This window comes from Apodemus sylvaticus, chromosome 2 (genome assembly GCF_947179515.1).
Source record: "Apodemus sylvaticus chromosome 2, mApoSyl1.1, whole genome shotgun sequence".
NCBI lineage: Eukaryota > Metazoa > Chordata > Mammalia > Rodentia > Muridae > Apodemus > Apodemus sylvaticus.
Window position 1 is genome coordinate 122,802,777 of NC_067473.1, and position 25,843 is coordinate 122,828,619.

Below are 25,843 nucleotides of genomic sequence, written 5' to 3' on the forward strand. Positions count from 1 at the left end.
CAGAAGAGGGCACCAGGTCCCATTACAGATGGTTGTGAGCCACCATGTGGTTGCTGGGAATTGAACTCAGGACTTCTGGAAAAGCAATCAGTGCTCTTAACAGCACTGAGCCATCTCTCCAGCCCTAGGGTGCCATTCTTTTCCTTTCAGAAGTGCTAGCATGCAGGTGTCTACTCCACAGATTCAACTTCCCAAACAGGTGATGGAACAAATCAGGAGGAGTTTTTACCTGCCCAACAGGCAAATGAGGTCCTATTATAGAGGGCAAAGTGGAAAAGGAAGCTGGTGGAACACTCACTAAGCAGTTCCATCTGAAGCTATGTCAGGGAAGAGCTCCTACAGTCAGAGGTAGAAGTTGATAGTTGATCTGTACCCTGTTACTCAGTTACCTGTATCTCTGTCTTCTGCAGCTATCTGGAGTTGGGCTGAATTATTTGGGCATTCCCAAGGCTGCTGAGCTGTTTAGAAACCGGTACTCCTTAGTTTTACCAGTTAGTGCTTTGACTTGTTCTCCTGCCTCTGTGGCTCCTGGTTGATCCCCATACTTAAGTCTTCTTGACTCTCAGAGTGGGTCCCCATAGTGCTGAGCAGGTAGGTCCTTGCTATATCCTTATTGAACAGGGATGTTTGGTGCACAGGGATCTAAAGGACGTCACTAAGTAGGGATGTTCAAGGCATTCAGGCATGCAACTGCAAACAGGCAGTCAGGAGTTGACCACCAAGCCTTTGGGAACAGTGTAGCAAAGGAAGACCCACCTCTTTGGGGTTTCCTTGATGGCTTTGTCTCTGTTCACATTATGAGTGGAAATGCCTCATTCTTCCTGTGATGATCTAGTGGAATATGGAGCAGGTCCACACCTGGCTGATGGGCATGCGGTACTTGTATTGGAACAAGACTTATGTCTAATTTCCAAACTTATGCTTTTTCTAATATCTTCTGCCAGTCTTTTTGCCCCAGTATTAACAAAGTTTAGACAAAGCCCAAAATTACCTCTGAGCTCTACAACAAAAGCAGAAGCTAGACATAATGCAGTCCTTTTAGTCTCATCAGACAAATACATCTTTTATTATACATCAAAACTCAACTAATCTAGCTACTCTTACTTTTTTTCCAGAAATGACAAATGTATCCTAAAATTCATATGGAAATGCTAGTGACCCAGAATAGCCAGAAAAAAGTTGGAGGACCAAAGATAAGGGCTGAAACTATAAACTCAGCCAACAGAAAGGAAACAGAAGGAGAAAGAAATAGAATTACCAGACATGTCATAACCATAAGCAAAAGCAGAAAAGAGTCAGACATGGTGCACACCTTGGGAGCAGAGGCTGGTGGATCTCGGTTCAAGGCCAGTCTGGACTACATAGCAAGCTGCAAGCAGAATAAAAGGAAAACAGTTTGATTACTGGAAAGAAAGTGCATTTGCAAGGCAGAGTATTAAGGTGGTGGAATAAGAGAAGGCAGGAGCGACAGCCAGGCAGCAGTGGGCCTTGAATGGAGCCAGTAGACATGGGAGGACCTGGCCACCATAGCCCTTTGGTGAGCAGAAGCCATGAGGCACAGTTACTCAACTAGTACCTGTCATTTTTCTCTGGGGTTTTGAAGACTAAGTTTCTTTATAGTCTCCTCTTTACTACATCAGTTAAAAGTTCTGTATAAGATACAGATCCAGCTGTATCTTTATGTTTCGGTCCCTCTGATAAGCTTACAATCTGCTTCAGAAACTTGATTTTCATGGACCAGTTTCATGCCAGGGTGTCCAGCAGATGGCAGCAGAGTCCTCAGTTCAGATCCATGCACTAACACCATATTGGCTTCATAGGGATGCAATCATTTTGTTTCTTTCCTATTTGGGGAGACAGTTTCATGTAGCTCAAACTTGATATGTAGCAGAGATTGAACATTTGGTAGTTCATTCTTTGATCGTTTTCGTACATGCATGTACATAATGTATTGTTTCCCTTCCCTTTACCCTCTTCCTCGGATCTGCTTCCACCTTGTCAACTTCCCCACAAGTCCTTTTCTCCTCCATCTTTTCATTTTGTTGTCTTGTGATCTACTGATTTTTATCTGAGACTATCTGTGATCTATCTACTGGGACCTAGACAATGACTGCCTTTCCTTCAGAATCCATCCCAACCAATTGTTCAGCAGGGAGGGATAGGGCCCCTGAACTCTTCTTCAGTGATTGCTCCTTGATAGGCAGTCTTTTGTAGGCCGTGTAGGCAGTTGTAGCTAGTGTGCTGTGTCGTGTGCAATGGCCATGCTGTGCCCTGAAGAGGGCACTTCTCCGTCCTCTGTCCTCCAGCTTTGGCTACCTATTCCCTTTCCTGATGTTCCTGAGCCTTGAGGAATGTGTGCTCAGCCGTCACTTGTTCTCAGCACCTTGAGCACAGTGTGGATGGATGGATAGCCACAGGAGGCTGAAGTGTCAGGCCTGAATTTCTGATCCTCCTATGTGCACCTCTATCCCCAGAGTGTTAGGATTGCAGGTGTGTGCTTGCTGGGTATCTAACCCAAGGCTATTTTTGCATGTTAGGTAAACATTCTACCTACTGAACTACATTTCTAGGCCATTTTCAACTTTGTTAGAACCATATAATTTTTTTCTATTGAACCTAGTGTATTCAGAACATCTCAGTATACATTTAAGATACAGAAACCATCAAGAGGTACTTTGCTTTTTGAAAAACTTTATATATATATATATATATATATATATATATATATATATATATATACACACATATACATATACATATATATATATATACACACACACACACACATATATTCAGGATCTCTGTATATTGTATAATCCCTGGCTGTCTTGAAACTTGCTGTGTAAACCAGGCTGACAACAAACTCAGAGATCAGTCTATTTCTGCCTCCCAAGTGCTGGGAGTAACAGTGTGTACCTGTAACTGCCCGCAGTTACATGGAACGGGTTACCTGGAAGGGAAGCTGGGGATGTATGGGAAGGTGGCAAAAAGAGATGAAGACCAAGACAATATTGATGTTCAAGGTCTCAAAGTTTAATGAAGAACTCCAAATATATAAGCAGGGGAAAACCCTTCCCCAAAGAGCCAGAAGCTTCTCAGCAGAACTGGTTCAGTTGCTCCACAGGTGGCTAGTGTTTCTCAGGAAACTGCAGGTCCTTGAAAAACAATGGGCTTCACCTTGGTCTGAGCATTCCACCCTAGGTGGAGGGGATTATGGCTAACACAGGGGTTCCGGCTCAAAGGCTGGGAGAACTTCACATTGGTTGATGTCAAGTTCCTGCCAAGTGGCATGGCACCTCAATAAGGCTCTCTACATGTACCATCGCACCTGCTTTTGTTTTTATATTATGTGTGAAAGCCTGCATGTATGTGTGTGTCATGTGTGTACCTGATGCCCTCAGAGAGCAGAAGAAGGTGCCATCTCCTGGAACTGGAGTTACAAGTAGAGCTGCCATGTGAGTGTTAGGAACAGAGTCCTCTTCAAAAGTACCAAACACTAATAACTACTAAGCCACACTTGAGCATTTTTTTATATGAAGTCCTAGAGTGCACGGTATCCCACAATTTAACTGAGTTTGCAGACTCATTTTTCATCAGATAGACTTTTATCTGTATTTAGATGTCATAAAACAGTTGAAAAGTACTAAATTCATACCCAGGTTGTCCCAAACATTTAAATCTTCTGATAATTGAATTGAGTGAAGTTTTAAATTTAAGAATTTTTGGTGGTGTGTTTTTTGAGGGTCAGGTTTGCCTTGCACATACTTGTCAAGTGAGCTGTCACTGAGCCACAGCTCGTTTTAACTTGTAAGTTCAACATTTTGTTACTGTGTGTATCTCTGTCTGGTGTCAGCACACATGTGGGGGTCAGAGGACAACGTCGTAGAGTTGGTGTTCCTGTTCCACCTTGACATGGGCTAATTCCTGGCTCACACTTAGCTTGCTCAGCACCTTTACTCAGCCACCTGCCCCCTTTCCCACCAAGTTTTAAATTTAAATCAGTGAAATTGACGTTTAATTCTTTTGTTGTGCTAACTTGTGTTCAGGACTGCTCCAAATAACCACTTGCTTGGCTTTGTGGTCCCTGTACATTATCATCCCATTAATGAACAAAGATTGGCAAGCCAATTTCTCCCAGATGCACATCCAAGACCTAATGACTGTGTCTGAATTGGAGGTGGTTAAGCCTACAGGAGAATGTCCTCATGTATTCTCTGAATGTCTGGAGAGCAGAGCAAACCATTTGGGAAAAGACTGCTTTGAGTTCCTTGTTTTCATTGTAGCCCCTCCTCTGGGCCGTGTATGCTTTGGCGCAGTTCCTTTGAATTGGTGTACTGCATCAATTCTGCCGGCCTGCAGAGTTCCCCGAGGAGAGTATTTGACCCATACACATTCGATGCCTGCTGCGCTTAGCCACACATTGCCAGAGGTCATTCCCCTGGGTCGCTGGTCAGCTGGTCTGGTTGTGACATACAGATGAGGTAGTAGAATTTAGAATCTGGAACAGGGGTGGGTACTGGTCTTTACAGTTAACACAACAGGATAGCCACACCATATGTGGCTCAAGTTTCCTTTTGAGCCAGTAAGGCAAGCTGAGTCAGTTATATGCCAGACTGTTCACATAAAATGCTACAGAGCCAAGGTGAGTGATAATAATTGAAAATGATTTGTTGGCTTGAAAATGGTGAGAGGAGACTAATGTGGCTGTGAGGACTCGTGCGGCTGGTGGGGGCTGATGGTGTCTGCCTTCGTGTTGGAAGAGTGGTTCATGTGTATTGGTTGAGGGCTCAGTGTAGCTGTGGTAATGTTTAGGAAACTGGAATGTCAAGATGTTCGGGCGAAGCCATGTTTTTACACAAACCCGTGCCCTTTGCTCAGGTTGGCAGTGCATACCTTTAATCTCAGCAGGTCTCTGAGGCTCCCACGGTCTAGATGGTGAGTTCCAGTTCAGCCAGGGCTACACAGTGTGATATGTGCTCTCAAAAATAATTACATTAAAAAGAAACTGAACCCCAACGTCTAGCAGCAGAGCATTGGCACTCTGCAGTGGTTCTTTATATCCAGGCTGCACATGTGTGTATACAGAAAATGAGTGTCCACACATAGTAGTCAGAGTCTTAGTTCCTTTCCACGATCAGTTTAAATACCCCCCTCTCTTTTTCCCTCTCCCTCTTTCCTTGTCTTCTACCTCCTTCCCTTTCCCCCTCCCTTCTTTTCTTCCTCCCTTCTTCCTTTTTCATTTAAATCCATTTCTAACTGTCTTGTTTTCCTTGGCTCCCAAAGCCCACATGCTGTTGTCATCGTGGCCTGGTTTCAAGCATTCCCCCAGGCTGTGCTTTGTTCTGTGTCTTGTACACTATTAGCATTAAGCTTCTCTGAGCTGGACCGCGGTGTCCACCTGTTCCTTCCCTACTTGCTTCACTCTTTCCCCACTTCAGCAACCACTGTGGCTTGAGGCTTCGTGAAAAGACCCTGCTCTGCTCACCACCTGGCCTCCCAGGTTACAGGTACTCTTAAGTTGTGCAGAGCATTGGGCTTCTTGTTTTCTAGCACAGAAAATCTGTACTGTTAAGTCTTTCTCTAGCTCTGTGGATGCTGGTTTAAATTTCCAGGGAACACTGGTCAGTGCAGTGTAATGTCCCATTACCTTACATCACATGTGGCTGGTTTGCTCAGTTATTTTTAGTTGCTGCCTAGTAGTTCATCAAAATAACAGAAACAAAAGCACAGGTCAGCATTCAGACATGGTAGGAAAGGACCAGCCAGGGTACCTTTTAGATTGATTTAAACTGTTATCTCACACTGCCACCTTCCCTCTGCCTTTGAAATGTCCCCTCGAGTATCACTGAGAAGTGGCATCACTCACTGACATGGAAAGACATTCTTGATCGATCCTTTCAGGAAATCCATCTCAGTGGGGCCTGTCGACCCTGCCGCGAATGTCCCCTCTAGAGGGGCCAGGACTGCATTACCAGGGTTTCCTGTTGAGCCTTGGTATTTCAGGGTGGAACAGGATGCATCCTGGCCCTCATCATGTATGCTAAGATGCACTTCGCTGTGTGGCCTGCTTTCCTGCCTGCTGGAGAATTCTCTAGCACCTCTCCAGATACCACCTTATATGCCAAGCAGCTCAGAGGACAGCAGGGATGAGCATTTCTGTTCCATTATCAGAAGCCATGCTTAGTCTCAGGGCAGTCACACAAACTGCCTTCTACACATCAGACCCTTATAGAAGTATTTCTGACCAAAACTAGAGGGAACCAGAAACTAGAGAAGCATGGTCAGATGACCTGGGATGCCTGCTTTCCTTCTGGTCTTGAGTACTCAGCACTTGCCCAACTTTGCTCTTGGCTCAGTACCACTACAGGGGAGGAAATGTGTCCTCTCTCCATTTAAATCTCAGCCAAAATTTGCCCCTTCTCATATGTTGGGTGGGTGGGGTGGGTTGAAGGTGGGCCTGTTCATACCAGTATCACAAAAATAGGAGCAATATGCTGCACTACACTGCCATGGCTGTGACAAATATGATGTCACCAAATGAAGGGACATTTCAACTTAAGACCTGAAGGGTCCAGTGTTGAGGGTGCCATCTGTCATGTGCCCATGTCAATGCTGCATTTGCCTATCTAGTAACTACAGGCTTTGATTAAGCAGGCATGATCCTGTTTCCTCTGGCTTCCTCAGGCCCACTGTGCCCACTGTGCCATACTATTCCTCAGAGGGCTCTGTGTCCCCCCCCCCACACCCCCTCCATCTGCTTGGTAACTTCTTAGCTTCAGGACCACCCTCTGGTCTGCCTCCTTTTGATGTTTTTCATCAAAACCAGCAAATGGTGGTTTGAATGATAGATATCCCTCTATATGCTCTGGCATTTAAATACTTGGTCCTCAGTTTGTACACTGTGTGTATCTGTGTGCTTTTGTGTGTGCATACATGTGCACATGCATGCTTCAGTATGTCCTTACTAGAGGAGGTATGTCACAGAGGCAGGTTTTGAGAGCTTAAAGACTTGCACCATTTTGAATTTTCTCTTTGCTTGCAGCTTGAAAACTGAAATTCAGGCTGAAAGCCATCCTGTTGCCATGCCTGCCTTCTGCCGCGTTTCCCCGTGGCCGTGCTTCTCTCTCTGGAGCCTTAAACCCAAGTAAACCCTTTCCTCCATACATTCCCTTGGTCATGGAATTTTATCACAGCAGTAGAAAAGTAACAAGTACCAGGAGTTGGGTGTTGCAGTGACAGACCTGACCATGCTGTTTTGTCTGTTTTGAGGAATGTGAAAAATTGTGAAGCTTTAGACTAGAAAAGCAGTTGAACACTTTAAGCAGAGTTTAATGGGCCATCCTAGTTGGAGCTTTGAAGACAATGTTGAGAGCTGCATGGATTGAGGAGACTCAACATAAGAGGTTTCAGAGGGGAACCATATCAGCAAGTGTACTAGAGACTGTTATTGTGATATTTGGGCAAAAATGTGACTGCTTTTCTAAGAACCTGTGTGAGACTGAACTTAAAAGCAATGGACTAATTTCTTTGGTGGCAGAGGAGATATTTTTTCTTTTTTTTTTTTTACTGTTTTTTTTTATTCGATATATTTTTTATTTACATTTCAAATGATTTCCCCTTTTCTGGCCCCCCACTCCCCGAAAGTCACATAAGCCCCCTTCCCTCCCCCTGTTCTCCCACCCACCCCTTCCCACTTCCCTGTTCTGGCTTTGCCTTATACTGCTACACTGAGTCTTTCCAGAACCAGGGGCCACTCCTCTGTTCTTCTTGTACCTCATTTGATGTGTGGATTATGTTTTGGGTATTCCAGTTTTCCAGGCTAATATCCACTTATTAGTGCATACCATGATTGATCTTTTGAGACTGGGTTACCTCATTTAGTATGATGTTTTCCAGCTCCATCCATTTGCCTAAGAATTTCGTGAATTCATTGTTTCTAATGGCTGAATAGTACTCCATTGTGTATATATACCACATTTTTTGCATCCATTTTTCTGTTGAGGGATACCTGGGTTCTTTCCAGCTTCTGGCTATTATAAATAGGGCTGCTATGAACATAGTGGAGCATATATCCTTATTACATGCTGGGGAATCCTCTGGGTATATGCCCAGGAGTGGTATAGCAGGATCTTTCGGAAGTGACGTGCCCATTTTTTTGAGGAACCGCCAGACTGATTTCCAGAGTGGTTGTACCAATTTGCAACCCCCCCCCCCCCGCCCCCCAGCAGTGGAGGAGTGTCTTCTTTCTCCACATCCTCACCAACACCTGCTGTCTCCTGAGTTTTTAATCTTAGCCATTCTGACTGGTGTAAGGTGAAATCTCAGGGTTGTTTTGATTTGCATTTCCCTGATGACTAATGAAGTTGAGCATTTTTTAAGATGTTTCTCCACCATCCGAAGTTCTTCAGGTGAGAATTCTTTGTTTAACTCTGTACCCTAATTTTTAATAGGGTCAATTCTTGATCTTAGAGCATATGTTATTGGTGGTCTGTTCAGAAACTTTCCCCCTGTACTGATGTCCTCAAGGGTCTTCCCCAGTTTCTTTTCTATTAGCTTCAGAGTGTCTGGCTTTATGTGGAGGTCCTTGATCCATTTGGAGTTGAGCTTAGTACAAGGAGACAAGGATGGATCAATTCTCATTCTTCAGCATGCCGACCTCCAGTTGAACCAGCACCATTTGTTGAAAAGGCTATCTTTTTTCCATTGGATGTTTTCAGCCCCTTTGTCGAGAATCAAGTGGTCATAGGTGTGTGGGTTCATTTCTGGATCTACAATCCTGTTCCATTGATCTGCCTGCCTGTCACTCTACCTATACCATGCAGTTTTTAACACTGTTGCTTGGTAGTATTGCTTGAGGTCAAGGATACTGATTCCCCCAGAATTTCTTTTGTTGAGAATAGTTTTAGCTATCTTGGGTTTTTTGTTATTCCAGATGTATTTGAGAATTGCTCTTTCTAACTCTATGAAGAATTGAGTTGGGATTTTGATGGGTATTGCGTTGACTCTGTATATTGCTTTTGGCAAAATGGCCATTTTAACTATATTAATCCTGCCGATGGGATTTTTTCCATTTTTTGAGGTCTTCTATTTTCTTCTTCAGAGTCTTGAAGTTCTTGTCATACAGAGCTTTCACATGTTTGGTAAGAGTCACCCCAAGGTACTTTATTGTAGCTATTGTGAAGGGTGTCATTTCCCTAATTTCTTTCTCAGCGGCAGAGGAGATTTTTAAGACAGCCTACTATTGACTCTGTTGCATAGTTGGTAGTAATCATAGGCAGTGAAGAAGAGCAAGTGAGGCAGAAAGAAATATAAAATGTAGTTTGAGAAGAAAACTATATTTTCCTAAACAGGAAACTGAATGTTGCAGACAAGTCTTGTGCTGAAAGAGATAAGGGAAATTAAAGAGAGGTCTGATCAGTAGTAAAGGGAAGGGTGCCCTCAGAGAACTCATCTAGCTAAACTTCCAACTTGTGAAAAGAAGGGGCATGGGGAATTCTCTGCTTCTAGAAAGGAGCATTAAACCAAAGGCACAGCAAGTGTGATTCAGTGGGACCAGGGTTCATTCAATGCTGGGAACTGGATTTGGGGGTTGTCCATGTGGCGCTTGCTTTAGAGGCGAGAAGGATACACTAGGTAAGAGGTTTCAGAGAGCTGCTGAAGCCAGGCACATAGCAGGGGAATCCCTTATGAAAGGCAATTGTGTGAAGCTGTGGAAGCGAAGTTTATATTATACCAGAGACCTCAATATGTTGAGATATCAGAGACATCTGCCAGAGGGAGTAGAACCAGCCTGAGAGAAATGTCCAGAGCCAGAGAGATGTAACCATCTAAACTCTGAAATCAAACATTGGAGCTACAGGATTTGGAGTTTGTCCTGCTGAGTTTTGGTCTTGCTTTGATCCAGTATTTTTTCACTATGCCCCCAGTCATCCTACTTGAAACAGTAATGAACATCTATGCCATTGTGTTTTGGACATATATAATTTTTTTTAACTTCATAGGGGGTTAACACAAAAGAGATTGCCTTGAGTCTCAGTAAACTTTGGACTTTTAAGAAGTGTTGGGACTGAAAGACTACAGGGACTTTAGAAGTTAGGCCGATTGTTTTGCATTATATAAAGGCCATGAGACTGGGGGCTAGGGAGTGGAATATGGTAGCTTTGAACAATAGATGTCCCTTTATAGTCTCAGGTCTTTGAGTACTTGGCCCCCAGTTTGTGGCACTGTTTTGGTGAGGCTTAGGAGGAATGTCACAGGTTTGGGGAGCTTAAAGACTTGAGCCCTTTTGAGTTTGCTCTCTGCGTGCTGCCTGGAGTTTAGAAGGTGACCGCTCAGCAGTCCTGCCACCATCCTTTCCTGCTGCCCATGTTTCCACTCTGTGACAGTGATCCTAATCTTCCTGAACCATAAACCAACAGAAGCCCTTCCCTCCATAAGTCGTCTTGCTCACGACATTTGTCACAACAATAGAAACATAACTAATATAGATGTCCATGGCCTTTACACACTTTTTTGGTAGCGATTCCTATTGTAAGCCACTGTCATTTCATTCTTTCAACATCAAGTTTCTCAAGGGCAAGACTCATCTCTCAATCCTGGAAAAGTGAATGCAGAATCAAATTAGGTGGACAAAGAGGAAAGCCGGGAGGACCTAAAATGGCTACTCAGAAATAACATTTGATGGCAAGAATAGAGATTTGCATGAAGAAGGGGCTTGTAGACACAAGAAGCAAAGGGCCCATCTTCCCATGTGAGGGAAGTTTGGAGACAGGTAAAAAGATAGTATGGGATTCCACAGTGTTATCAGGAGTCTCGATTCTATTGTTCTGTATGACTACCCCTAGCTTATGACTTCCTTTTTCAAGGTAACCTCGTGGTTCAGAATGGCTGCTAGAGATATACCCATCTCATCTATTCAGGCAAGTCACATGAGCAGCGCAGTCACTGAGAAGTGTTTTTTCCCTTAAAAGCAGCCTCCTTTAAAGATAAGTCTCAAGGTCCTCTTCCCAACAGCTTTGTCTTCATCTTATAGGTACAGTGTAGTAAGACATTCATTTTTATATAAATTTTGAAGAGATATAATATCTATGCATTTAATTAAAATAACCTTTTTAAAAAAAATGGCCTTTAGATCTGAGTAGATGATGTTCCCAAGTTTAAAAAATACCTGATTAGCATGCGAAAAAGAGTTTAATGTCATTAGAGACATGGGATTGTAATCAAATCACTAACTTCACATTCACCAGATCAAAACAATAGTGACAAGACTGTTCATAAGGACATATAGAAATTGGGATCTCCATAACACTGCTGGTGACTGTGAAGCAAAGTCACTGCTTTTGTAAAGTCTGGGAGTTCTTCAGAAAGGCAGACATTGAGCCCTGTGGAGATGGCTCAATCAATAAAGTGTAAGTAAAGAGGAACTGGGTTCTGCTCCCTATCACTCCTGCCTGGCACAGCTACAGCCCCAGTGTGATGTGAAGGAGTGATGGGGACTGGGAGAGACTTTAATGTTCATTCACCAATCAATGTAGCGTGATAGCTTTGGTGAAAAACCTTGTCTGAAAAAAATGTGAAATGTAGAATGATCTAGAGAGTCACTGAAAACTGGCCTGTAGCCTCCACTTACACACACACACACACACACACACACACACATACTCTCCCACACATGTCCCCCTGCCACACACACACACACACAAGGGTTAGCAACAGAGCTCACAGGTGAAGTACTTGATGTGTAAGTTTAGTAACTTGAGTTCAATCCTTTGAACCCATGTAAAGATAGGAGAGGGTCAACTTTACACACTCCTCTCACCTTCATATGCATGTCACACACACACACACATATGCACGCACAAACAAAATGATAAGATGAAAAACAAGGGTTGGTGTGGTGTTACATGCTTTTTAATTTTGAGTATGGATGTTTTGTCTGCATATATGTTTATGTATCACATGTATGCCTGATGCTTTTAAGGCTAGAGGAGGGCATCAGATCCCCTGGAACTGAGTTATAGATGGCTGTGAGCCGCCATGTTGGTACTGGGAATTGAGGTAGGGTCCTCTGGAAGAGAAGCCAGTGCTTTTAACTACTGGGCCTTTCCTCCAACCCCATGACACATGCCTTTAACCCCAGTACTCAGGAGGTAGAGACAGTTGGCTCTCAGGGAGTACTGAGACCATTTGGTCTACATAGTTTCAGGAAATCCAGAGCAAAAGTGAGACTGTGTCAACAAACAGCAATAACATCCAAAAGGCATTTATGTATGCTGCCACATGGGCACATTTTTACAAATCAATTTTTTTGTAGGTGGGTGTTTTGTCTGCATATATGTCTGTGCATCTCTGTGCAGTGCCAAAAGAGGCCAGAAGAGGTCAGAAGAGGGGCCTGATACCCTGGGTCTGGAGTTAGAGATAGCTGTGAGCTACCATTGGAACTGAACCTGGGTCACTCTAAACTGCTGGTTCATGTCTCCAGCTTATGAGCAAAACAAAACAAAATAAAACCAAAACAAAAATTTGAGGCAACGGTTTTTTGTATAGCCATGGCTGCTTCTGCCTCCCAGATTGCTAGAATTAAATATGTATGCCACCATGCCTAGTCTATTATGGATAAAATTTAAAAGCATCATAACAAACCATCACAAAGGATCACATATATAATTATATTTTTTTCTGAGAATTTCACTCATGCATACAATGTATTTTGATCATACCACTCAGCCCAATTTCTTCCCACTAACCTTCCCTGAATTTCCCTAATCTTTTCACCTGGCAACCTCATGTCTTTTCCTTTTTTGCTTTTAAAGTTCACTATATTAGCTACTTTTCCATTTCTGTGATAAAATACCATAACCATAAGCAACTTAAAGAAGCAAGAGTTTATTTTGGCTTAGAGTTCCAGAGGGAAACCCAAGTATGCATCCAGGAAAAGCAGGAACAGAAAACTGACTGATTATATCTCTATATATCTAAAGCAGATGGGGGAGAGAGAGAGAGAGAGAGAGAGAGAGAGAGAGAGAGAGAGAGAGAGAGAGAGAGAGAGAGAGAGAGAGAGAGAGAGAGACCCATGATACTTCTGCCAGCAAGTCTGTACCTCCTAAAGGTTCCATGATTCAGAACCAAGTGTTCAAATACATGAATGAGCTTGGGACATTTCTCATTTAAACCACTATTCCCACCAAGATCAATTAGTGCAGTTGTGCATGGGTTTGGGTCCAACTGGTACAATACATGTGAAACATACCAGTGGCCATATCCTCAGACAAACATGACTTCCTCCTCTAGTAGCCATCGAGTGCCAATAGCTCCTCAGAGGACAAGAAGGACCACATAATTCATGATTCCATTCACATTAAATGTCCAGAGCAGTCAAATCTGGGCTATTTAGAGATAGCTCAGTTGATATCTTCCTGTGAAGCATGAGGACCCAGAGCAATACTCAGTACCATGTTTGCCATGTGTGGTAGTGTGTTTTGTAGTCAGTAGTATAATTCCAGAACTGGGGAGAGACAGATTCTGGGGCTCACTAATCATCTGGTCAAGCCTGCAAGTGACTCCCAGGTCCCCCTAAGAAAAAAACAAGGTGTGTGGCTTTTGAGGAACAATACTTAAGATTGACCACTAGCCTTTCCGTGCTTGCATGCACATACACATACATCTGCACATAACCACGCATATATACATTTCTCTATTTGTATGGTATGTCTTCATAATTAACCTCAAATGGTAGGAACTAGTTAGGAGGATGGCGGAGACGTTTCCAAATAGTTAACATTGAACAATATCAGGGACTGCTTCATCGTCTTCTTTTCTTCATTTGAGTACTGACTGAATGAGGAGGAGGGAGAAGAGGGGGAGGAGAGGGAAGAGGGGGAAGAGGGGGAGGTGGTAGGGGTGATGGGGAAGAAATATCGTCATTGTCATCATCATCTGCCCTGTACAATTAGGGTCAGACCTCACTGGCTTGGTGCCTTGCTGCCAGAGATTCTGAATGGGGTCTTTGTTCTGTAGACTCATCATTACAGAACAAATCTATTTTTCTGTGTCTGCAAAGCTGAGAAATGGCAATGCCAGAGGCCAGCAAATAGACACAGGAAGCCACTTTGTCTCCAAGCCTGTAGAATGTTAGTTTTGTCCTATGGGACTCTCATTGTTTGGGAACTTTGTTCCTGATAGATAGGCAAAGATAGATAGCTCAAAAGCCGGGGAAAGTGGTATAGTATGTGCAGAAGTCTCCATGCTTTGAATCTAGGGACAGACATCTCCCCATCTAGGGCTCTGGTTCCTCATCAGCAAAAGTCTTGGAGGAGTACCCTGGGCCTTCAGTGTAAGCTCTGCTTACAGGAACTGTCCTGGAATGGTGACCTTGGGAGTGGTTCCCAAGGTCAGAGCTTGAAAAGGCAAGGAGAATTGCCTGTTTGGAAAAGTGGTAGACAGGATGGAAAGTGGAAAAAGAGATGGCTGGATAGCTGCACCTACTGCCAAGGCTGGCGACAGGATGCAGCCAGCAGCCTGCCCTCTGCTCTTGTGGTTGACATCACAGTAAAGATGCTGGATTGGCTCCTGGATAGATGTCAGATGAGCCAGCACTGAAGGAAGATGCTGGAAAGGCCACGAGAGCAAAGAAAGTCAATGGGCACTCCTGCACATTGCCCTTCTGTAGAGGCTCACGTCCTCATGAAGGCCCTCAGAAATCAGCAATCAGGCATCTTTCTTGTATAGCATAAGATTCAGAAGGATTTGTATACCAAAAAATGAATCTTTTCATAAACGTGTTATCTGCTAAATTCAAGGCCCCCCAGTGTTGACTTGAACTCTGAGAAACCTTGAACAGCTCTGTTAAAGAGGGAAAATGCTTCCCGCAGTAAACTAATGTAAAGGTATACATTTTCCACACTGTAACATCTCTGCTGTTGTGATACATCTTCCAGTCAATGGTTTCTTTCTAACAGTGCATTTCCAATTGTCAGTCTCATTGGCTTGGTGGGATGCAGCCTATGGTATCAGATTTTGAACTGTGGGATTGCATTGTCCTCCAGGCTTTTCTGTCTGGCCTAGTCTGGGCATGTCGAGTAATCAGATGCCCATCGCAGCTGTGTGACCAGGGGCTCCTATGTTCCTCGTCTCTGGCATCCTTTTGTTTTCACAGGCTTTTGTCAGTAGACCACAGGCAGATCTTTCACCCTCAGGTCGCTAACTACAAAAGGCATGGTGAGACTTCCCTCCTTGCCCTGGCCCTTTGGTTCATCTAGCTCCCAAGGTTCCTATTCTAGCTTAGATACTCAGTTTCTGTTGCCCTCTCTGGAACTTTTCTGGACCCATCCTTAGGAGCAGGCCTGTCCCAGTGTATCTCACTCACATTGCTGTTCCTGGGAAGATGAGGGAGGGGAGCAATGCTTTATCCTGCCATGAAAGGATGACCAGCAACCTTCTTATCCTTGTGAGACAGAAACTGATGATCCAGTGACCTTCGAGGGTGATTTCTGCATGTGTACTCTGTCTTTCTCCAAGACGTCTCTGTAGGTAAAAGCTTCTGACCCATCTCTTCACGTGTCAGAGTGCTGAGTCTTTACAGCTGAGTGTCCCTCTCCTTGGAGATGGACAGTGTCACCTAGCAGTATGCTTGCCCAGACGACATGAACCAGGTCAAAAGTAACCGAGAACTGTACCTGCAGTACTCAGCCACAGCCCCCAAACTGCTGGCTCACGTCTCCAAACTCCTCATTATTTGCCGCAACGCGGGCATTTCCATCCCAAAAGGCATTCGGAATATTTTTGAATTCACCTGGGAGGAGCTCATCAGCGACCCTGCAGTACCCACTGCATCTGAGATTCAGGATCTGGTGATCTCCATTGGAACTCCTACAGTGGTGCTTGCAGAAGTGATCCCAGTGCAGGTCCTCCCCATGCAGAAGAAGCAGCCCCCACCTGCCCCACCACCTCCACGACTGCACTCAGCCACTGGTGGGGCCAAGCCCAAGCCCCCCACCTCCACCTCTACTCAACCGATCCCGCCCAATGGCCAAGATACCCTGCACAAGTTCCAGCGGCAATCCATTCATCTGTTGACAGAGCTGCTTTCCCTGAAGATGAAGGCCATGGTGGAGTCTGCATCTGGTAAGACTGCTCACAGATTCCTCTCTGTTTCTACACAGGTAGGTAGGGTGTGTGTGTGTGTGTACAAGTACCCCAACAGTTATGAGTTTGGCATACATAACCTAAAATATTCTGTGGTCTGAAGGATATTGAGTGCCCATATGATACCACAATGGAATATTCCACTGCTGACAGTGTGTTATAATTTGCATGTAAGACAATATTCAATCAACATACAGGGTATACAGGAAGCATCAGAGAATTCCATGTCTTTTGAGTCCTATCTCCATATAATCTCAGAATGTACAAGAAGACATTTCAAAACACCAACTTCCTCCAAACCCCATACCCTTTTGGTTCTCAGTCTTGGGATAAGGAATACTTATAAGTATGCTCTGGGAATGGAGGGGTGGCCACTAATCACTGCAAGAAGTGCACCTCCCTCTTCCCTACCCAGTACTCCCTTTCCCCTGCTCTCCCACCCTCCCTTCCAGTCCCCCATCTCTGGGGGGTCCATTCAAAAGTTAGCAGCAGTGGTGGCAGTGAGAGGTGAGCAGTGCTGAAGAGAGAGCTTGGGGTGATGTGCAGAGGTGAGCAGAGCTTCACTGATGAGTGGAAACATGGCATTTATGAGTGAAGTCTGGCTCAACCAATGCTAAAGGAATTCTAAGAGTCCAGTGCCTCAGAAACTGAGGTTCATTCTAGGGCTGGTAAAGAACCTAAGACATCGCCAGCAGCAGCCTCCTGGAGTCCTCAGTGCTCAGCTGTGGGCAGGCAGGGGGACTGGGGCAGGCAGGGGGCAGGTAGGGGGGGACTGGGGCAGGCAGGGGGCAGGTAGGGGGACTGGGGTGGGCAGGGGACAGGTAGGGGCACTGGGGTGGGCAGGAGTAGAGGAGCAGGAGGGCAGGTAAGTGGGTTGGCTGGGAGCAAGGTGCTGCCTGCTGGATCTTAAACTCTGTCCACCCAAGAGTGAATATCAGGAGCTCCTCATCCGTACATCAGGAGTAAGTCTTCACCCTTATTTCCTGGGCCATTTGTAAAGGCCTTTTTTCTGGAAGAGTCGTCTATGCCAGGAGGAAAACACATCTTTGCTTATTCCTTCAGCAGGTGCCAATCCTCTGGATATCACCAAGCGCTTTGTGGAGGCCAGCCAGCTCCTCCATCTCAATGCAAAGGAGATGGCCTTTGACTGCCTGACGGGCACTATTGGGAAAAGCTGCCTCAGCACGGCACAGCTGGGGAAAGGTGGGTGTCCTCCTGTAAAGAAGAAGTGCAAACACGCCAACAAGGTGATAGGAAAGCCAAAGCTCCCAAGGGTGGAGGCGCTGGAGCAGCTCTAGATGCTGTGCTGCTGGCAAGGAGAGTTCAAGAGCCTCTGGCGGAGGGCAGCCTGCTTGTTTGTTGGTGGAAATGTCTGCACCTCACAACTCACAGTCTAGCCCCTCGGGCCCTTCTCAGGGTATGCATTTTAGCAGTCTTTCCTCAAGGTTTTAAAATGTCCAGTTGGTTGCAGAGTAACCCTTTAGTCTAATGGATGGTAAAGTTGTCACAGTGATGAAGTCACTCCTCAGACTGCTGTGGATCCTGGCACCCTGTGTCTGAGTTCACCTGTTTGTGGTGTATGGGAATCCCAATGAGAGCCACAACTCAGCTCCACAAGGACAAACAGTCCGACAGGGATGCTTGTTACAGAATCTTTTGGAGAGACAGAAAGATTAGAAACAACTGTCCAACAATGAAGACAAATTATGGTCCATGCAGATACGGTTTCATAGTGAGCAGCAAAATGGGTTCTTTTCTTACAAGACTTCATGGTTGGTTTATGACTGCAGACAACTTTGGAGCAGCTGGCCCACTGTTTAAAAGAGAATACTTTACATTTTTGTAATTTAACTGAAGTTTTAAGTATGGTAAAGAAGACTCACACTTCTTCCCTAGAATCCTCCATGAACATTTCTGCTATGGGAGTGAACACACCTTACCAGCTGGTCTACCAGACTTCCACAGCCTGTCTGAGCTTCTCCCTCTCCACAGGAAAGGAAAGCAGGAAGAAAGGTGAGGGAAAAGTAGCATCTCCAGCCACAGAGATTCAGCAGCCTGTGACACGGGGGTCCTCATTAGCACTGCAGAGCTGCAGCGCATCTAGTCGCAGCATCAGAGTTGCATTCCCCTACTCTATCTAGTCCTTTAACCCAGGCAGTATCCAGAATGTGAATGAGACAGCTATGTCCAGCCACACCATCAGTGGATAAATAGTGGTATTTGTATCCCAAACTTAGATGAGTCCAGTTCTGTGTTCCAGAAGGGACTACTACGACTATGTGTGGGCAGAAGCAAAGCCACAGAAGACTCCCCTGCCCTGTTGAAAGAGTCCCCCCCCCAGAAGGGAGGGAAGGTCAGGGGAAATAGATAGCAGATGAGAGGTAGAAGGGCCAGAGGGAAGGTCTGTGTGTGAGGAGCCTACTGACAATAGGAAAGGTCTCCATCCTGCCAACTGTGATAGCAGATGAGCTAGACAGACAGGTGTGTGTGTGGGGGGGAGGGTAGTGGGTAGTGAAGGAGGGCCAGGGTTGGCTCATGCTGCCCCTTTTATTCCCACAGATATTGGAGGTAAGGCTAGAAGTTGAGAAGCTTGAAGCCAATTCTTCACCCATCCTGGCTGCCTGTGTGACTTGTCTTCCTCATGCTTCATTGTTCTTGGTAAAGGGGGACTGGTTATAGGGGACTATGGAAGCATCAGCAGTAGGGCCCACTTCATGGCTATTGCTGCTGTTCACCATTGTGTTCCTCAGTCTTTGAATTATTGACTGAGTTAGCAGGCAATGATCCCTATTGCAGCATAGCACAAAAGAGCCTCCTAACATGTTCCACAGCCCTTTCCCAGGAGAATGTGATACTCCAGCCCCCATCTCTAAAGCCCACCATATCTGTATCTCTACCTCCTCACTTCTAACTACAGGCAAGGCAAAGCCTGTAGAAGATGTCTCGCCTCCACCCGTCCGAGCCCGAACCCCTCCTGAGAGCACTGTTGTTGAGTTGCCTGACCCCTGCCCTGAGGCCCGGGAAAAGCTGCAGGATATGTGTCGCCACATGTGAGTGCCTAGATATGGGGATGGTGTCCACAGGACATGGAACACAAAGACAGATGGGTGTGTCACAGCAGCAAGTACATGCCCCATGTCAGCACAGCTGCCCTTTATACACACAGAGACAGACAGACACACACACAGACACACACACACACACACAGTACATGGTCTATCCAATTTACAAATATAAGTAAAGCAGTTCCATTCACATTGGTGACTCACAGTATATTATTTGGGGATACTGTGATGTCTATCAGGAAACTATTTCTCTAATGGCTCAGGCCATAAGGATTAATCCCCCTTTCACATCAGTGTCTTGTGGGATCACTGGGACAGGTCACAGGTAGGAGCAGCCACCCAATTTACCTCTGTACTGTGATAGTCTAGAATAAATCCACCTGGAACTTCAAGATGGAAGGTTAAGGGACAGTTTGTCTCCAGCTGCTCCAGAGTGCTCTGTGCATAGCCCCACTCTGTAGGTCCAAAGGATCAGACAAGGCTGATCTTCCCAGGGCACCCACACCTTCCCACTTGCTCCTAAAAATACTACCTTTGCATATGCAGAAGAACAGAGTGGGGATGTGCACGTTAGGACAAGGGGACTGCGGTGGGAGTCTTGGATGCTGGGAAGGGGCTATAGAGAACCTCTCTGGAGAGTGAGAACCGAGCGCCTAGAAGATGCGTTCATCTCCTTCCTACAGAGAAGCCGAAAGGATCTTATGGAGAGGGAGGAATGCCTCCTGCCCCATGATTTTTCGAAACTACAGGTCAAAGATCCCCTCTCATTTAATGTTGGCCTCCAAGGGGGACTCTCACCATCCTCTCCCTGCGGGCACTCAGATGGCTGCTTCCACTCTTCACCAGCCTTCCAGCCAGCATGCTCATATGGGCCGCCATTCTCAAGAGTGGAAGGGGCCCAAGAAGCCCATCAAGCTGCATTACACTTTCTACGATGGCTCTTCCTTCATTTAATATCCTTTTGATGGGCGTTACTCTTTCTCCCCAACTTAGTCCCAGAAACCCCTAGGCTGGAAAGAGCTAACTGTTCACTGGGGACTCTTGGTCAGCTAGAGAAGCCCAGGTGAGGATGCTCCAGTCAGGCTTGGGAGGGACTGAGGAAAGAGTTCAGAGTTCAAGTTCAGTATAGTTCAAGTCGGCAGGAGTCTATCAGCCCCTGATTCCCGTGAGAAGTTTGCCTGCGCAGGCAGATCCAGGCCTTCAAAGGCTCGGCCAGGAGAGAGGAACCACTGACAGGGCGGTTCATTTCCTGTGGGAGATGTGAAGTATGTCTGAATGGTTTGGGGAGAGTTGTTTCCCTGGTCCTTATTCACTGGTTTTTTTATCCCTGTGGTCCTTGTGCTCCACCTTTAAGGTTCACATGCTCAGAGTCTAAGCCCTTATCCCACTTACTACACATTTGCTTGATCTGCAGCTGAGCTCGGCCTTGGATGGCTGAATCCTTATGTTGGGTGGTGGCAAAACAGGACACGTTTCTCTTATGAATCTGATGGGCATTGTGTATATCCATACTTGTGTAAATTGTGAGCTGCAGCTGCAGGGAACTTAGGGCCCATGGAAAGCTGCTGCTTGAGAGATCGTGGGACTCCCTTGCCCTAGTTCTGACTCTTCACTGCATTAACCAGGTTCGACACATGTTTACAAGTTAGTGTTCTAGCAAGGGAACTGGAGAAGGGTGGCCTAGGATCTTTGTTCTTACCTGTCCCAGAATGTTGAGGTGCCATAGGTGAACTCGCCTCCAACCTCTTATCCATTGCTACGGGAACACTCAAGCAGTGATGGCATCCTGCCAATAAGTCCATTTTCTCCTTGGGAGTCACAGAGGCCAGGGTCGGGTCTTATGTGTATTCATTACTTGTCTTGTTGGTGTGACAAAACTCCATACCAGGTATTTTGGGAAGGAAGGGTTTGTTTTGGCTCTCAGTATGAAGGTACAGTCCTTCATGTCAGGCCTGGTGGCAGGTGTGTGAAGTCGTTGTTCACGAGTCAAAGCCAGAAACCGGCTAGAGATGAGTCCCAGTGTTCTGCTTGCCCCCTCCTTTATACCCAGTCTGGGGTCCTGGCCCGGGGAATGGTGCTGTCTGCATGCAAGATGGGTATTTCCACCTCAGTTAAACCTCGCTGGGAGGAAATACCATCACAGACACCCCCAGAGGCTTGTCTCCTACATAATTCTGTCACTGACAATCCACATCAGCTATCGCAGTGACCCTGCACACATCACTCAATCTGTGCCTTGCTTCTCTTGGTTACATGAGGAATGCGTCAGACCATGTAATCTTAAAGAAGTTCTGTGTCACTGGGTTCAAAGGCCAAGGCACACCTTCCCTGCTGAATCCCTCCTGGGTGAAATGGTCGGAAAGCTTTTCTCCACCACCAGGTGTCTGTAGAATTCTGGCCACCAACTCTGTTTCTGCCCAGAGCTCAGATAAAAAGGATAGGTCTTTGTGGTGGCCTGTTTCAGGCCACAGCTGATTTCGACCTCCTGGTGCAGCCCTCAGAACCAGCTGTGCTCAGTTCACCATTCTCCACAGGGATCAGCTGGAATCCCCTGCTAACAGTGAGGCTGAATAGCTGTGCATTTGCTCCCTTTGGCAGATGGTCTTTGCAGTGTGTCCCAGACCCTTTGCTCATTCTTTGGTTATGGTGCAGCCATTGCTAAGACTTGAATCCAAGGCTTTAGCGTGCCAAACACACTCTACCACTGAGCTCTGACTCTAACTCCGTAAGTTGTTCATTTTGATCAAGTCCAAATTTCCCAATTTGGTTGCTAATGCTTTTGGTTTCACATTCATGACGTCGTGGCCAACTCTATGGTCGTGACATTGACCCTGTGTTTCCCTTCTGACAACTTTATAGATGAAGCTTTTTTTTTTTTAATTGAAAAGGGAAGTAAAAACACTTTATGATAAAATTATATATTTACATGGAAAATATTTCAGATAAACACATTAAAATTGACAATGTTTATAGAAAATTAAAGAGTAAAGTGGCAGACATGTAAAACTTTGCTAAATTAATTGAAATATGGGATAGAAACATTTTATGATAGAACTGAAGATTTACGTGGAAAATATTTCTGATAAAATTGTAGAAAAATGTAGAAAAACATGTTAGAATTGAAGATTATCATAGAAAATTTTATATAGATATAATAATGGTAGGCATAAAAATATTCCTAAATTGATTGGAAGTGGAGTTATAAACATTTTCTGATAAACTTGAAGATTTACATGAAAAATATTTCTGATAAAAATGAAGAAATATATAGAGAAACATGTTAAAATTAAAGATTAACATGGAAATTATATAGATAATATGATAGGCATAAAGATAATTCTAAGTTGATTGAAGGTGGAATTATAAACATTTTCAGGTAAAATTGAAGATTTACATGGAAAATATTTCTGGTAAAATTCAAGAAATATATAGACAAACATGTTAAAATTGACTATTTCATGGAAAATTTTACATATAAAATGGTAGATATAAAAACTTTTTCTAAATTAATTGAAGGTGGAATTAGAAACATTTGTGATAAAATCAAAGGTTTACATTGAAAACATTTCTGATAAAATAGAGGAAGTATATAGAAAGGCATTAAAATTGAAGATTATCATGAAAAATAATGCAGATAAAATGGTAGACATAAAGGGGGAATTACAAACATTTTCTGTGAAGATTTACATGAGAAATATTTCATTAGTCTATGTCTTTTTTATTGGGTAGTTGACTATTTTTGTTAAGAGATATTAAGGAATAGTGATTGTTGCTTCCTGTTATTTTTGATGTTATTCATGTTTGTGTGGATATCTTCTTTTGGGTTTGTTGGAAAAAGATTACTTTCTTGCTTTTTCTATGGTGTAGTTTCCTTACTTGTGTTGGCATTTTCCATCAATTATCCGTTATAGGGCTGGATTTGTGGACAGATATTGTGTAAATTTGGTTTTATCATGGAATATCTTGGTTTCTCCATCTATGATGATTGAGAGTTTTGCTGGGTATAGTAGCCTGGGCTGGTATTTGTGTTCTCATAGAGTCTGTATGAGGTCTGCCCAGGATCTTCTAGCTTTCATCATCTCTGGTGAGAAGTCTGGTGTGATTCTGATAGGTCTGCCTTTATAAGTTACTTGCCCTTTTCCCCTTACTGCTTTTAATATTTGTTTAGTGAATTTGGGGTTTTGATTATAATGTGACAGGAGGACTTTCTGTTCTGGTCCAGTCTGTTTGGAATTCAGAAGGCTTCTTGTATGTTCATGGGCATCTCTTTCTCTAGGTTAGGGAAGTTTTCTTCTACAATTTTGTTGAAAATATTTACTAGGCCTTTAAGATGTAAATCCTTGCTCTCGTCTATACCTATAATCCTTAGGTTTGGTCTTCACATTGTATCCTGGATTTCCTGGATGTTTTGGGTTACCAGTTTTATGCATTTTTCATTTCCTGTTGAGTGGATGTTTTCTATGGTATCTTTAGCACCTGAGGTTCTTTCTTCCAACTCTTGTATTCTGCTGTTAATGCTTGCATCTATGACTCCTGAATTCTTTCCAAGGTTTTCTATCTCCAGAGAAGTCTCACTTTGTGATTTCTTTATTATTTCTACTTCCACTTTTAGATTCTGGATGGTTTTGTTCATTTCCTTCACTTGACTGTGTTTTCCTGTAATTTTTTAAGGGAATTTTGTGTTTCTTCTTTAAGGGCTTCTTCTGCCTGTTGACCCATGATCTCCTGTATTTCTTTAAGGGATTTTTGTGTTTCCTCTTTAAGGGCTTCCTGTTGACTGATGCTCTCCTGTATTTCTTTAAGGGAGTTACTTAAGTCTTTTTTGAAGCTCTCTATCAGCATCATGAGATACGATTTTAAGTCCAATTCTTGCTTTTCCGGTGTGTTGGGGAATCTGGGATTTGCTGTGGTGGGAGAACTGGGTTCTGATGTTGCCATGTGGCCTTGGTTTCTGTTGGTAGGGTTCTTGTGCTTGCCTTTCGCCATCTGGTGCTAGTTGGTATTGTTATCTCTAGTTGGAGTTTATTCCTCCTGTGGTTCTGTAAGCCTGTGTCCTTATTCCTCTGAGCTCAAAAGTGAAAGCACTGCTGGGAGATTTCTCTCTCCTGGTGTGCTGTGCACAGAAGGCTGTGGAGTTTCCTGGCTCCCTGGTGCAATTGGAGGCAGGAAGACTTCCATCCCAGTTGCTCCACTGATCTTATGCCCTGTGTGTTCCTCGCTGGTCCCCTCCAGAGAGAAGGTGGAGATCTCACCTCTGCACTCAGAAGTGAAAGCGCTGCTGGGAGATCACTCTCTTCTGGCAGGCTATGCACCTAGATGAAGCTTTTAATATAGGTCCTGGAGGTATTATGAGCCAGCACTTGCATCTTGTATGAACTGAGGTTCCATTCTTCTGCACATAGGTATCCTATTGTCCCAGTTCCTTGTTGAAGAGGCCATTTTTCCCTCTTTGAATGATCCTGGAGATCTTGGAAAAAATAAATTGACTATAGATGGAAAGATCTATTTTTAGACTCATTTTTAATTTATTGTTCTAATTTTGATGTCTATCCTTATGCCAGACCACATTGCTTTAATTATTAAAGATTTGTATTAAGTTTTTAAGTCAAAAAGTGTTGTGACTCTAGGTTTTTTGGGGGTGGGGGGTATTCTTTCCTTTTCTTTTTTTGAAACAGGGTCTCTCTGTGTAGCTCTGACTGTCCTGGAACTCAGAGATTTCCTTGCCTCTGTTTCCCAAATTCCAGGATTAAAGATGTTCAAGAACATATCCAGCTTCATCTACTGTATGTTACTTTTTTGGATATCCTCTCTGTCTCCTTCTTTTTCCTGGATTTCTGGAATTCTGTTATGCATATGTTGCTGTGCCCGATGATCTTTCCTGGGGCCCTGAGTTTCTAATCTTTCTTGGATTGTTGTTGTTGTTGTATAGATACTATCTTACATTGTTATTTAGGCTGATCCGAAATTATGTAGTTCAGGCCAGCCTAGAACTCAGGTATTTTCCTGCCTCCATCTCCCAAGTTCCGGGGCTTCAGGCCTGAGCTGTCAGGCCTGGGGTTTCTTCTTTTCCTTTATTCTTTACAGTCTGGATAATTTCAACTCATTGTCTTTCCCAGAAAATGATTTTTGTATTTTATTGTTTAATTTACTATGGTACTTATTTAGTGAAATCTTTGTTTTGCTCATTGCACCATCTACCTAAGCTCTAGAATTTTGGATAGGTTACTTTGCATCATTTCTACCTGCAGACCACCCTCCCTCCTCCTGTTTCTGTTTTTATTTGGCTAGTGGGAAAACTGAGGGAGATAGATTGCAGTGCCAGCCACAACAGTCCTATCTGGGGTACTGCTTCTGCAGTTCTACACAGTAGAAGCTGCCAACACTGTGCCTTTCTGAGGATCAGTGATTCCTGAGGCCTCTGAGCTAGGGAAGGATCAGAGAGAGATTATTTTCCTACCAGACTGGCCAAAAGGGGAGACAGCCTTACAGTGCTGGAAATATGCCTGGGTCTGGAGACCACGCTCTGGCTCTGTACTCATTGTAGCGTGAGATGGCATTTTCTACCCCTCTGATTTCTCACTCAGGTGAACGCCTCACTCTGGTTTTCCTGAGATCTTCATGTTTTAGCACTAAAA

At 44.3% G+C, this 25,843-nt stretch overlaps 1 protein-coding gene across 1 annotated transcript in view; it reads left to right on the top strand.

The window, feature by feature from the left end:
* The first annotated feature begins 15,457 nt into the window (after positions 1-15,457).
* Positions 15,458-25,843, top strand: part of C2H3orf20 (chromosome 2 C3orf20 homolog) — a 42,603-nt gene continuing 32,217 nt past the window's right edge. Inside the window, 6 exon segments of the mRNA XM_052172617.1 lie at positions 15,458-16,122; positions 17,206-17,346; positions 18,040-18,156; positions 18,703-18,711; positions 19,061-19,193; positions 19,892-20,161. Of these exon segments, the coding sequence (XP_052028577.1) occupies positions 15,642-16,122; positions 17,206-17,346; positions 18,040-18,156; positions 18,703-18,711; positions 19,061-19,193; positions 19,892-20,161 (1,151 nt within the window). The 5' untranslated portion in view covers positions 15,458-15,641.